Below are 14,507 nucleotides of genomic sequence, written 5' to 3'. Positions count from 1 at the left end.
TGTTGGGATGCAGATGCATCAATCAGTTATCAACAACCCATTCTTAAAGGAACAGTGTGTAACATTTCAGTGGATCCATAAGCAGAAATGGAATATAGTATTCATGACTATGTTTTCATTAGTGTATAATCACCTCAAACTAAGAATTGTTGTTTTTGTTGGCTTAGAATGAGCCCTTCATATCTACATAAGGAGCAGGTCTTCTTGACGCAGTCCGCCATGTTTCTACAGTAGCCCAAAAGCCTTTAACGTTTTTACATTACCTGAAGGTCACATTAGTTCTCCGATACGCTTATGAAACTGCGGTAACATGAGCCGCAGAGTGCAAAACCGTGGTACCGCCAGCCGCCGTCTGACTTCCGTCGCTCTAAAAGTAGTGTTTTAGGGTGCTCAAGGGATGACATATTTTTGTAGACCAACCAGGAAGTTAGCATCGTCGTGGTTCCCTCGACAAAAAGCCAATGCGATTTCTCCACTGGATTTTGGATTATTGCAGAAAATAAGCTCCGTGGCAAACAAACATTTATGATACTTACACGTTTTGTTCAAGATAATCTTCACAAATGAAAAACATTATTATGATTTTTGAAACATGAATGCTCTAGAAGTAAAGGCTATAAATAAACCACACCACGGTCGCATGACTGCGAATATACACAGCGAGGCTGTAAAGCCAGACGTGTCAGCGTGATGACGTTTAGTAGTCTCATTTAGTCACTTGTTAGCAACCGCCTTTTTTATGACAAATGAAAGCTTCAAAATTCACGAGTGGGGTATTTATTGATGTACTTTATGTCGTAGAACAAAATGTTAAAATCTCTTAAGCTTGTGTTAAACACAGACCTTATTTCAGATATCCAAATAAAAACCCATTCAAAAAATCCATTGACTTCCAGACAAGGGAACTAAATGTTAACTCAATTGCGGGTTTTAGGACTCATTCCTGTACTATTATGGTCAGGATGGCCTATGAGCGAGACAAACGGCGTTACCATGGTTTTGGAAAGGGAAGAGTGAGCGGAGGGGAACTCAGCTGGTTGCAATCTGCAACAACACCACTAAATACCGCCAAATCCTACACACTGTACCTTTAACGCAGCAATATAAGATGTTCTGGCTGAATACTGGTTCAGGGTCTATTTCATACATTCAGGAGACATATAAACACAAGGTCACGTGCATACACAGATGGATAATGTATATATTTATTTTCATACAAATGTTGCATATTTCAGTACAGCTTTAATTAGATTTTCTTATGTATGTATTTGTGTTTAAGCCCTTGGAAATCCTCCGCTTGACGCGGGACAGTCTGATATTTGATCATCCAGCCAGTTTCTTGTCATGATCAGTGATTAGTATTGGTTTCCCACTAGTGATAGCATAATTCAGACATCTCCATAGCCAACTCCAGGCAGTCACCTGCATCCTGACAGGAACTGAACAGACCACAGTCCCAGTCCACGCGGGACTCATCGTTACCGGGCGCTGACTCCATTGCTGAGACGACTAGTTTGTAGTTGGGCCAGCAGCGATTGACACATCTCTCACAGGAGCCGGGTAGCATGAGGATCAAATCGTAGAACCGGCAGAAGAGACAGTTCAGGACAATTCCTGCACAGTCAACTGAGGGAGACGCATACAGTCAGATAGGACATTCAAAAGGTGTGTTAAGTTTTAGAAATTCATTTTTTAGATTTTGTTGGTCTTCAAATAAAGGCCTCTCCTCTTCACACGTTTGCAGTGACCTCTTTGAGATGATGTGTGATGAATTGTGTCTAAACCATATCTTGGGACATAAATCACCTGCACTGCTATAAGAGCTGCCCTTCACTTATATCTCTAGCATTTTAAAAGCCTCCTTTACTTCCTTTACACATGCATAATTTAGGAATTCATGCCTTGATCCCTCACAGAGAGACAAGCAAGAAAGCTGTTTGGAGACATAATCAATTATCAGAAGTCTCTCCCGTATACTTTGCCAGGAGCTTTTCTAAGTTGCCTTGTGGTTGCAGTGAAACAATGTGCTACAGTATGTGTGTTCCCAGCAACCTTTGCCAAATGGTGCCCCCACGGGTGCTATGAAGCATGAGATCATCAAATGACACTGACCATGAACAGTTACTCACCGAAGACATGTTGTTGGAAAGTCCTTATGGCCTGTGTTGTAAAGAATTTGGTGAAGGCGCCCCTCCTACAAGACCGCACAACCCTCTACATTTTGATTTGATTTTTTATCTGCATGTGGATCAAAATCAAAACACTGTTGGCAATCATGCTGATTTTGGGAGAGTATACTTTGCAGTATTATGAGGGTTTTGTATGAGAATGAATTATGCTAAGTTTTTCAGAGTTATGTAGCACCACCTATTGTCAAAATGCTGTTCAACTTTGCAGAGTCACCTGTACTTGGTATGAGTATAAATTATATAAATGTGGTTGCAATTTCACAATGCATTCAATATCAATTTTTTGACAGATAGGCCTTTCTCACAGAAGACATTTTGACTTGTCACAATAGGAAAAGCACGGGTGTAAATGATGAAATTAGGGATGGCGGTATTCCATTTAGCTGCTTTGATTTCTGGTTCCTGGTATCGTGCATGCTGGCTCACTGTCACTCGCACTAAATGGAGAAAAAAATGACATGGCAATTCGCCATGTAGTCTGTATTGGCTGTAAAGTAAACACATCTGCATAAATATGCTACGCTCAGAGCTAGTGATGTAGAATAAAAAGCAATAAACATTGCTTATGCTGGGTGGCAGGGGGGGTGGATGGGTCCAACAAACACAGGACTTCAACCAGGAAACCGGTGTTCGAGACCAGTGTTGTTGAGTTATTTTGAATTTATGTTCGTGACGTGTTTTCTGTACTTCTGTTATGTTGTTTCTGTACATATTTTTTCGTCATTTACATACTTATTTCAAGCCCAACCATGATGTTTAACGAAGTGGTTTTGTTGCCTAAGCCTAACTTCGGCCGTTACCGTCGTTTTGTTGCGTGGCGTAAAAATTACTCGCAAAAAGCCTGAAATGCGTTCCCATGACACGCAGAATGTCTTCTCATCATTTGTGTTATTAGTAACATGTGCTTTTCCTATTATGACCAGTCAAAAAGTCTGCTGTGAAAAAGGTCTATTATGTCAAATTGTTAATTATGTCAATTATGTAAAAAAATACATAGAATATCAATAAACAAATAAAAAGCTACAGTGGTAAAACTAGTTCTGTTGTTCGTCAAGAAATATCTCCAGCAATTAATTCCTTCTTAAACCAGAAAGTCCGTTTTACATTTCAGTCTGTTTATGGATTAACCAAACGAGATACATAAGTGTTGATAGGTGAACTTTAGAAAGGTAGGTAGAAGTATTTCTGGACTTTGAATAGAGTCAGGTTGTTTCCCACTGCTTCCAGTCTTTATGCTAAGCTAGGCTAACCCACGTTGTGATTCCAACTCCATATTTAATGCACAGACATTAGATTGACATCAATTTTCTCATCTCTTGGAAAGAAATTTTAATGAATAATTTCTTTAATTTAAAATACTTACCAGTTAATTTAATATTTCATTTGATAGAAGCATGAGAACATAAACAGTGTGTGGTGTAATCACTTATGCTGCTGCATCTATAGTAGTGAATCTACTTTGGTGGCCGTTTTTTATTTTTATTTTGCATTAGTCTTTCTCTTTTTTGCTGTAGTTTCAGATTCTAAATTATTCACACATTTTCATAATTGATTATATGAACTGTATTTAAGCATTCTCACAGCATGGTGAGGCATAAAGCTTGCAATTTGTCAAATATTCTATTCTGTCTGTGGTCTGTGGCATTATTATTCTGCATATTAATCGTCGTTTATTTCATCAGTAGAAAAGATATGTTTGGATGAAAAAGTTCATTTCATAACAGTTTTACTGAGGTCTCGACAAAAGATTTTTCCTTCAATAATTTCAACAGCTGTGTGTGTGTGTGCAGCTAGAGGGCATCAGATAGGGGGTGATAAAGTGATGGTGTCACTAACCTCCCATGTTGCTCTGCTGAGAAGACGACAGAGAGTCTATGGAGGAGGAGGAGGATGCTGCAGAGGGAGACCTCCTCAGGTACTTTTTCAAAGAGAACAGAGGAGAAGAAGGGCTGTCACTTTCTCTAGGCCGCTGAGTGTCTGTGTCTCTACCGGTCTCCCCAGGCTCAGCGTCTGTAGGGGCACCAAGTCTCCAGTCGCTGGCTTGAGCCTCACTTTGTATCCTTTCTGTCCAAAAGACGAAATGTTAAATAAATAAAGACACATCAGGCACAATTTGATTATTTGTGCAATTTCTGATTGAGAATTTAAAGACCACAATGCCAGCAAGAGCACAGAGGTCTAAAGACGGTCACAACGGGCACTGGTTTAACTGGTCAGATTTTGATATTTTTGGAACCGAATTAAACGATACAATATAACACAACACGATATGATACAATACGGCATGATACAATACGACACAACGTGATAAATATGATGCAATTTAATATGATACAACACAATACAATACAACACGATACAATACGATACGATACGATAATGTACGATACGATACGATGCAATGCTTTACAATACGATACAATATGATACAATACAAAATTTCTGTGTACAGGATTATCCATTTTTTTATGGTCCAGACGTTGTTCTTCGGCACAAAAAGCCTTTAAAAGAGCGTGTATAACATCACAAAACGCTACAGCCTTTCAGTGAAACCAGACTATTGAGATTATTTTAATAAATCAAGTGAGAAGTAGGGTAATTTTCTCTTACACTTCTATACCTCTCAGCTGTTGATTATGTCTCAAAGGGCTTCTTATGATGTTATTTATTTATTGGTGTATTGTAAATACTGTGTTTTTGTTGATTGTTGTTGTTTGTTGTTGTTTTACTTGATGGCAATCAAATTTCCCCACGGGGATCAATAAAGCTGTCTATCTATCTATCTATCTATACAATCGCAATTCATTTTGTAACCAGAGGAGTCGCACCCTCAGTTTAAGGTACTTTCGCTTTGGCGTCATTTTTCAAACCTGGAGATTGCTTACATAATATAATGTAAGCAAATGTATTGAAATTAGTTATTAAGTTCATAAACATACAGTCATGATAGTAGTTTACACTGTTTTTGTTTTGCTGTTTTATTTGGTGTACTGTTTCTTTAAGAAGTGCAGCAGGTAATCAGCCAATCAGGAAGCTGCAGCGCCGCGTGCTGGAGAGAGAGAGTAAAGACAGCAGTAGACTGTAAGGTAGTAGATCACAGGTGATGCTAGCAATGCGGAGGACGGAAATAAGAGGAAAGAAGAGAGTTTGAGGGGTAAACTTTTGTTTTTTCATCTTTGGAGGATGTTGTGTTCACCTTCTGTCATTGTTGAGTTAAAACTATTTTCATCATGTCAGTTAGTTAGCATGCTACTTCTTGTGTATCAAGCTAAATGATCAGCAGACATTGTCAGTAACAGTTAGCTAAACTAAGGCAGCGTGAGGACGTTTTATATTGTGTATTTTGACGTTGTTTTCTCTTTAAAGCGGATTGAGAAGCTATATGCAACAGGCATGGTCAAGTTCAGCCTTCTTAGTAAAGGTGAGTAGAGGTGAACGTCGCCATTTCACGGCGCGTTTACATCACATCCGGTGACTGAGGACGTCTCCAAGCTTTCTATTCATTTCCTAGTTGTAGGTCTACAGTATGGCGGAGTATTAGAGCCACGTTGAGGAAAAATAAATAAATCCGAGATTTCGAGAATAAAGTCATAGGTTTACGAGAAAAAAAAGTTGTCATATTATGAGAATAAAGTCATAATATTACAGAGTAGTAATGTTATGTATTATTTTCTTTTTTTCTTGTAAAGTTATGACTTTATTCTCGTAATATTACAACTTTTTTTGTAAAATTATGACTTTATTCCTCGAAATATTTTTTTTTTTGGTAAAGTTATGACTTTATTCTTGTAATATTAATACTTTTTTTCTCGTTAAGTTATGACTTTATCCTGGAAATCTTAGACTTTTTTTCCCTCAATGTGGCCCTAATACTCCGTCGTACATTTACACTTTGTTCCTCACTGCATTAGACTTATATACTATATATTTAGACTATAAGCTGTGTTACCTTCATCACAATGCTCAAATGTTTTGCAGCTCCAGACAGATTTTTTTTTTTTTTTTTTTGCCTAAAATGGCTCTTTTGATTGTAAAGGTTGCCGACCCCTGGCCTAGTTTATGTAGCGCTGCATGTCGTTTAGTTGACTTTAAATATTTACATTTTGTAGCGGGTTTTGACAGCTAACTTTGTTGTTACCTGTTGTATCTGTCTGTAACCTGTGCCGTGTTGGCGAAAGTGACCCTGTCGCTAAGCAACCATGAGTCTAATAGGAATGGGACTCACTAGAGACCCCATGATATGATCTTATTGCGATTTTAAACATTTTACATTATACTGAGAATTGTGATAAGATATATTGCGATTTACTACCTTTTTTCAACTGAAAATTATGAAGTTTGTCAACATCTGTTTTATCTAAAAAGATGCAGTTTTCATTCACATATCTTGAGGTCAGAGGTCAAGGGACCTCTTTGAAAATAGCCATGCCAATTTTTCCTCGTCAAAATTTCGCATAACTTTGGAGCATTATTTAGCGTTCTTTCTGACAAGCTAACGTGACATGGTTGGTAGCAATCGGTTCCTTAGGTTTTCTTGTTTCATATGATACCAGTATCTTCACTCTAGCTTTAAAACTGAGTCCGCTACAGCCTCTGAAATGCAGAATAGCGGCCGGATTAAGAGGTTAACAGTTTATATAATAAAAGATGGATACTTGTTGTCCGTGTATCGATACAATATTCACGCGTAAAATATTGCGCTATATCAATTTTTTTTCCCCACCTCTAGAGTTTAACTTTTTTTGTCAGATGCAAAGTGCAAAGGTTAGACGCGTCATAGCTGTGGTATGTGGGAATTATATCACGGCTATGAACCAATCAGATTGCTTGATTTGAGCTACGCCGTTTTATAAATAACTGATATACAGAATGTGTCTACCCTGCAAACACAGGAACTTGAAATAAAGGTCTAAGTAGCCGGGGATCCTCTTAAAAGTTTCAGAATCAGTATGGTAGATTCATTGCTTGGAAATTATTGATTGACAACTGTCCATTACCTCCTGATGTTTGAGAACAGCTTTGTTTCTTGTGGAGGCGTATACACTAATAAACACCACAGAGACACACAGATCAGTGGAGCTGTGAACCTTCATGATGTGTCATGACCGAAACGTGAGATGTAGCTCAGTCATGTTATTTCCATAGCTTCAAATACAGCTGATGAGAAGCATGTATGTTAAGTTATACTTAGTAAATGTATAAAACCTATACTGTTCACACCACAACATGTACAGTCTGTACACAAAGAGCCGAGTCTACATGTGCTGAAGTTAGACTGTGAAATTTAGTGTGCAGGAGTAGATCTGTTTGTTAACATCTGATTTAAATAGATATTAATGAATTATTGCGCGGGGTGCAGACTGTTTACTTTTTCACCACCTATTCAAGATGAATTATTCACCATTCCTTTCTGTGTTTTATTTAACATTTAATGCCTAATGATTTATTCACACTCTGGACACATTTTTGAAAGTCGGATAAACTGTATTTGTCTTACCTAAATTGTTGAAAGAGAGATACAAATGGACGTTGCTCAGGGCTGTATTGGCCATTTTTAAGATTTTATTAGCTGTTTTTCAATACGTACGAAATAACAAAGTTCAAAATAGTCTCCCATGTTATCACCTTTCGTCAGCTTGAGGTTTCCTTTTATCTCTCATTAGAATTGTCTGTGTTTTTGATTGAATGAGAAGTGCAGAAGGCAGAGGTTGGCATTTGAAGAACAAAAAGTGAAAACGAACTTCAAATCGGCGCTGTCTGTGTGTGTGTTTGTGCTTAGAAGCTGCGTGATGCTCCCGGGTTATCAAATGAATTAAGTAAGAAGTGCAGCTGGTCCATGCCCATGACCATTAGCTGATAGAGAAATAAGGCCTGCAGGCATACTATGCATTTTTCAGGTTTTGTTCCAGTGTTTCGCCCGAGCCACGCTCACTCATTAGACACCGCAGTTACTGGATCTGAAGATAATTTCACTTCATGTTTTTAAATTAAAATGCAAACTTGAATTTGCAGCACATCAGAACCACAGAACAGAAAACATCCACACAATTTATAGAACGTATGTAAGCAGGCGACGGACAAAATCCATTTGTTTCATTACTGCAAAATGTGATTTGCTGGATAGATTGTTCTAAAACTACAACTTTAAAAAAAAAAAAATTCTCAAGTTAAGTATTTAGTTCAACATAGCAGTAAGGGTGCTTTCACAAGCCAACATTTAGTCTGTTTTAATCAAACTCGGGTGTTGTTCAACCACTGGTGCAGTTTGTTTTGGCAGATAATTAGCAGTAATTGTAGTCTGGTGCGGACCAAAACACAGGCTGCCTGTAGGGCTGAACGATTATGGCCAAAATGATAATCATGATTATTTTGATCAATATTGAGATCACGATTATTTATCAATGATTATTTATAGATCAGGGACAAAATATTTTATAGCAATTTCACATTTAAATAAACATCGCGCTGCTTTCACTTCCATGTTGTGCTACATTCTAACTGTCAAAAATTGGAGATATTATCCTTTTTACTTTGTTATTGTCATTTATACTGGTTATTTGCATAAAAACACACAATTGATTAGGAAATGAAAGATTGTATTTGTATTTAATTATTTGCTTTGATTAAAAAAATCTTGGCATTAGTAGTTGTAATAATGTATTATAAGCAGCTTAGAGGTACTGTAGTGTTAATAAGTTAAACAGGTCATATTTCTCTCTAATATCTTTTTTTATTGCTGCGAAACTATCTCCTTCAAACAACCGTAGTTATTCAAGTGTCTTGCCAAAAACTACATTTTACAAGATTACATTGGAACGCATCGTGATAGCGTTATAATCTACCATCACCCAATTATCATTTGTACTGAGTGGAGCTTGAACGCATCATAATGTAACTCAATGGAACCTCCGTTAACGGAGGTCTTTAGCTCGGTGCTGTCGGCAGACGAGTCGGTCACTGTGATTACTGAGTGAGCAGCATCATTGGAAGGAATTACAATATAAGAAGAGTCTGATTAAGTTAATTGTTCCAAATGTTTTAACGTTGTTCCTCCACGGCTTATTATGGACTTGCAGTTGCAAATTGCAGCTTTATGTCTTCTTCACTCACGCTGAAGAACTTCCACACCGACGACCTGTTGGTGTGTGGATGAAGTTACTGATTGTGTGCCGCTGTGTGCCGACATAAAGCCATCATGTGGCGGCTGTACGTGTGTGTGACCGGCAAAAACTCAGATATATGAGACTTCTTGAGACCGCTTGATTTATGCAGCAGAGTTTTCTATTTAATTGTGGGAAGCAATAGCTGCCTGTTTGGGCATTTGTTGAGATGGACACAGGTAAACGACAGGTTAACATCAGCGGGAGAGGACTGACCTGGACTTCTGCAGAAGTTTGATGTACGTGTTTATGATGAACATACAGAATATGCTAAATAAAGTCCACAAAACTAGTGACATTTAGAAAGGTATTTGAAATAAACTGGAGGAGAAGGGACTTGTACGCACAGTAGATCAGTGCCGAATCAAAGTGAGAAAACTTCGACGGCAATATGACAAAGTCGGCGATTCCCTTCATAGAAATGGCAGCTCTCCAGACTTCGTAAACACCCCTCAGCAAATTATTTTTTTATTTGTTCCGCCTTAGTTTGTGCACTTTGAAACCGAACCAGACTAAATAGAAAACACACCAAAAGTATCAATTTCACTAAACGGACTATGGATTGTGAAAGCGCTCTACTTGTGAAATCGCCTCGGCACCAGGAACAGGAAGGATGACGACCGTACGTTATCACAACAGAGATTTACAAGCAACAATACTGATGCTCAGATTTTTTTCCACAGACCTGAGTCACATCAACTTACCTCCTCTCACCCACGCAGAGCTCTCCTCAGCGGTGTTTACTCTCCCTTTGTCTTTCACATCGGCTCTCAGAGTCATTTCATCTGCCATCTGGTCCATTGCATCACAAATAAAAAATGCACTTCTTATGACAAACCTGATTACCTCAAGCCAAAAGAAAATATGTGGCTGCACACAGCCGAGGCCGACGGGAGTTAATGTCAAACACAGTGTTGCCACGGCTCTGTGTCTCCATGCACTCGTCGGCTCTCAGGATTAGGTTCTCACGCAGCGGGCTGCGACATAGTCTTTCTCGTTCCTAGCTGTGTGGAGGCAGCTGTTTACCTCGGCCAAGCGGAGAGCATCCAGGAGAAATTATCCTTTACATTGCACAGGGTCCATTTGGCCTGCTGCCTGCTGTACTGTAAGCCTCTCCAATGTTCCAGTGACGTTGGCAAAAACACTGTAGATCCACTCCAACTAATAAAATGTTGCTGACTTCGTCCTGGTGATGTTTTAATAGGACTTATTTCCCTCTATGAAGTGATAATGAAGCCAAGGGCAAATGCAGAGCATCACATAATAAAAGGAAATTTCACATTAAAACTGCAATTCCCTATACAAATGCATTATTAAGCAATCAGGACACACTATAAAGAGATTTTGTGATGTTATAGCAGAATGGGAGGTAGAAAAGTCACTGTTTTATATTAAAATATTTGGCAGATTATTGTAAAGAAAAGGCACATTTAGACAGACACCCACTCATGCACACACGCCACATTTCACTCCTTCAAGGCTGTGTTTCTGCCGAACATAATATGCATGAGGCAGCCAGCGCCAGTTTGTTTGTTGGGGCGAAGCACGCGGTGAAACATGGATAGCGAGCTGCATTCAAATTTCTCCGAATACAAGCCAACCAATTTACCCTAATTAGGCTCAACACTAGAGTTGCATTTTAATAGACGCCCCGCTGTGTTTGCATATGTTTAGAGAACAAGAGCCCTGCTAATTGAAAAATTAAGATGTGAGAGTATTTGTCTACTGAGCTCCCACTATGCAGCACTCAGTGTAAATATGACTCCTGAAGAGAGGAGAGTTTCTAGTGCTTTCTTTCTTTCTTTCGTTCCTCCTCCTTTCATTTTCTTTTTTGTTGTGATGGTGATACGACGTGATGGAGAAAAGACGGACCAAGATTGTGCTCTTGTGTTCTTCAAGTGGCCCACAGCGCAGATGTGACAGCACCGTATTCCCACTCTTGTGGTCTCTACGGCGGGTTTAGTTTCATTGGTCAACGTCAATCACGCCGTCAGGGAGGTTCAGCAGGTTGCGTGGTTAATTTGGCTCCCATGGAAATGTGCTCTCTGTGGAAATGAGCTGCGCGGCCCTGCGTCTGCAGAAAAGTCACCGCGGCTGACACTCCACCCCATTAGAGCTTTCCCTAATGCAGAGTGAAGTGACAGCCCGAGATCAAGTTCAGGTACAAATTACACTACATCTAAGTGACAGCTTTCTGACCCCCGTCGCCGCACTTACGGTCCACTCCATTATTTACAGTTGTAAACAGGTGCTCACACATATCCAGCTTCAGTCTTGCTGTGTTTATGTGCTGTTTGTGACTCAAAGGGGAACCTGTTACTTCTCCGTCTTAATTTCCCTTCAAAGAAAATTACCAATTTTTTGGGGATCTTGCTTATTGTTGTTGAGTGGAGCGACCGCAAATATTAACCCGACGATAATTTGGTTTATAACCGCGCTGTGGCAGAGCACTCCATTAGCAGCGCTGGGTCATCACATTTTGCATGTGTACACCTTAGTCAGATTTCTGTCTGTGGTTTGATTCCGCTCATGTGCTACAGAATGTCAGAAGGTGAGCCAGAGTGTTTCGTTTGAAAATGAAGAGCAGCACAGCCGCAAATGGTGAGAGAATTACTACAGCAACTATAGCAAAAGTAGCAAAAACACAAGTAATATATCTTGCATTAAAAGGATTTATAAATGCATTCCCATGAAAAACAATGCCAACAACACCAACAATGTTTATTTCCCATTAGCCTCGAGTCTACCACAGCCTCGAGGTTGTGGCTAACTGAGGGTCTAACCCCCTTTACTTTAATCAGAAGCAGGTTTCATGCAAGACACGGGAGTTGTAGCATTTATCACCAACAAATAGCCTAAACTGTACACACTAGGGATGTCACAATACCAGAAATGTAGTAGTCAATACCAATACCTGTGAAATTGCTCAATTCTCGATACCCAATTCGATACAGTAAAAAAACAAAACAATAAAACCCCATGTACTTCAACATACACCGCCAAAAACTAAATTAAACGGTTTTTTTTTAACTTTTGATAACATTCTAATTTACATTCACCCAATACTCATATTTACTGAATAGAGATTGGACGTATCATACTGTAACTCAATGCAACCTTCGGTACGTTAACTGTTAGCTCCGTTATTTAGCCAAGCAGGACTGTGCTGCCCACCGACTGCTAACAGCTAACGTTACCAGCTCTACAGCCGACTTCAACACGTATTTGTTGTTCACAACGTAGCATTATCTATCGTACCCGGGACGACGTTAGTCTCGAGCCCTGATCCCTGGTACCTACGGTACTGTTAGGAAAAACGAGTACTGTCGCGTTTTCAGAACGTTGGTATCGACTTGTTTTCAGAACGTTGGCATCGACTTGTTTTCAGAACGTTGGCATCGACTTGTTTTCAGAACGTTGGCATCGACTTGTTTTCAGAACGTTGGCATCGACTTGTTTTCAGAACGTTGGCATCGACTTGTTACCGAAGTATCGGTTCTCGTGACATTCCTAGTACACACACTGCACTGCTACGTTCACAGCTTACTGATAACATCATACTCGCTCGCTCCCTCTCTCTCTCTCTGTCTCTCGAACCGCATACGCGCTAATGTTACGACACACACGGCGGGCACCGACGTTACCGACATATCAGTGGGCTGAACGGAGATGATATGCTGGCGGTGGTGGCAGTCTGGCAGTTGAATAAAAATATAAACTGCTTTTGTAGTTCGAAGAAGACTAAACCCAAAACACTCAGTCGCCATCTTTCTGAGCTCAGCTGCCTGTTACACCACAGACACCGACCTCTGGTGGCGCGTGCGGTGCACTACAATACATCACATCAATACAGCAAAGCGTCTGTATTTATGACGGTATTGAAAATCATACCGACAGGATTTCTAAATACCCTGGTATACTGTTATACCGGCCAAGCCTAGACCACATCTAATATATTTATAATTATAAAAACATTTAACACACTGCAGCTACCTTTAATACTGTATTAATGTATTTTGTTCTGCTGAAATTGGCCATTTGACACAATGTGTGCAACTTGTATTGACACACCTTCACAATTTCTGATGCCTCAAAAACATCCCACATGTCCTATCTGACATTAAATGCAGCATCAAGGCACAGTTCGACCATGTGGAAGTCTTACAGAAAGTATTTTTTTTCTAACGCTGCCTTGTCTGGATCACCTTGGAAGGACAGCTTAACATTTACTCCGTGCATGTGTGTGGTCCTGGCAGGTGTTTCGTGTAACTAAATGGAAATTGTGACTTTTTTTTTTTTCTTTTTTTGGTTTTAGTAAAATGTCTTCGTTTGTTGAACATGCTGCCGGTGCAGAGGTCCCCTTTGCCCCTTAATGAGTTCCACAGAGAATAAGTGTCATAGTGGGCTCTGGTGATGAGAGCAGACTCCCATGTCACCTTGAGGCTGGCTAAGACAAAGAGAAGACGACTCTTGATGTCATATTCACTCTCTCCTTTTACAAATGGTTAACCCTGGTGGACCGGCTTTATTTTTATAGGCATTTGTCGTTGTCCTCATATAGATAAAAAGTACAAATCTAACATGTGAGCGATCGGAAAACAAACATTTGTAGTATTTTATATGTTAAATAATGAGACTACAGTTTCATGCTCATGCTTGAATTATTATTACTATACTGATAGCCTAATAATCACTTAATAAGTACGTTTTTAAATGATAAAACCCTGGACATCTGTTTACACAACATTACATAAAGATTTACCCAACATTTTTTGGCTTTGCGTTGCTGGTGGCTTCGTGCTCGCCGACGCCACCACCACACACATACAGTCTGTCAGCGCGGGGAAACTTTAACGAGTGTCCGACAGACCGCGTGAGTGTGGCGGCGGTGAGTGTGGGGTTGTTGGTGGCATTATAGCTGTGAACGTAGCAGTGTGTGTGTACAGTTTACTTGTCGGTGAATAAATGCTATGTCGCGCCAACTTCCTGTATCCTGCAACTCCGCCTCTTCCTCTTAAGGTGGGCTGTTAAGGTGGACCAGCTTTTCTCCTTAAAGTGACGAGCCGCTCCTCTGAGCCGCTCAGCTTTTTAATTAATTATGAATATTTCTTTTAACCGTTTTAACCGATAGCGTTAATCGGTTAAATAATGTCGGTTA

At 39.7% G+C, this 14,507-nt stretch overlaps 1 protein-coding gene across 1 annotated transcript; it reads right to left on the bottom strand.

The window, feature by feature from the left end:
* Positions 1-1,246: 1,246 nt before the first annotated feature.
* Positions 1,247-10,465, bottom strand: mdfic2 (MyoD family inhibitor domain containing 2). The gene is made up of 3 exons (XM_074651026.1): positions 10,054-10,465; positions 4,026-4,253; positions 1,247-1,626 (listed from the first exon to the last, which is right to left on the bottom strand). The coding sequence occupies exons 1-3, from the start codon at positions 10,148-10,150 to the stop codon at positions 1,373-1,375; spliced, it is 579 nt and encodes a 192-aa protein (XP_074507127.1). The 5' UTR covers positions 10,151-10,465; the 3' UTR covers positions 1,247-1,372.
* Positions 10,466-14,507: the final 4,042 nt, after the last annotated feature.

Source organism: Sebastes fasciatus, chromosome 1, assembly GCF_043250625.1.
Source record: "Sebastes fasciatus isolate fSebFas1 chromosome 1, fSebFas1.pri, whole genome shotgun sequence".
NCBI classification, from domain to species: Eukaryota; Metazoa; Chordata; class Actinopteri; order Perciformes; family Sebastidae; genus Sebastes; species Sebastes fasciatus.
The sequence above is the reverse complement of the archived record's forward strand: the minus strand, read 5'-3'. Positions and strand labels throughout refer to the sequence as shown.

Bases quoted from the DNA above. Each gene is read 5' to 3' on its own strand.
- mdfic2 (XM_074651026.1), bottom strand. From the start codon at position 10,150: ATGGACCAGATGGCAGATGAAATGACTCTGAGAGCCGATGTGAAAGAC. The intron at 4,254-10,053 runs GTAAGTTGATGT...TCTTTTGGACAG, and splicing joins CTCTGCGTGGGTGAGAGGAG to AAAGGATACAAAGTGAGGCT. The intron at 1,627-4,025 runs GTTAGTGACACC...CGTCTCCCTCAG, and splicing joins TCAGCAGAGCAACATGGGAG to TTGACTGTGCAGGAATTGTC.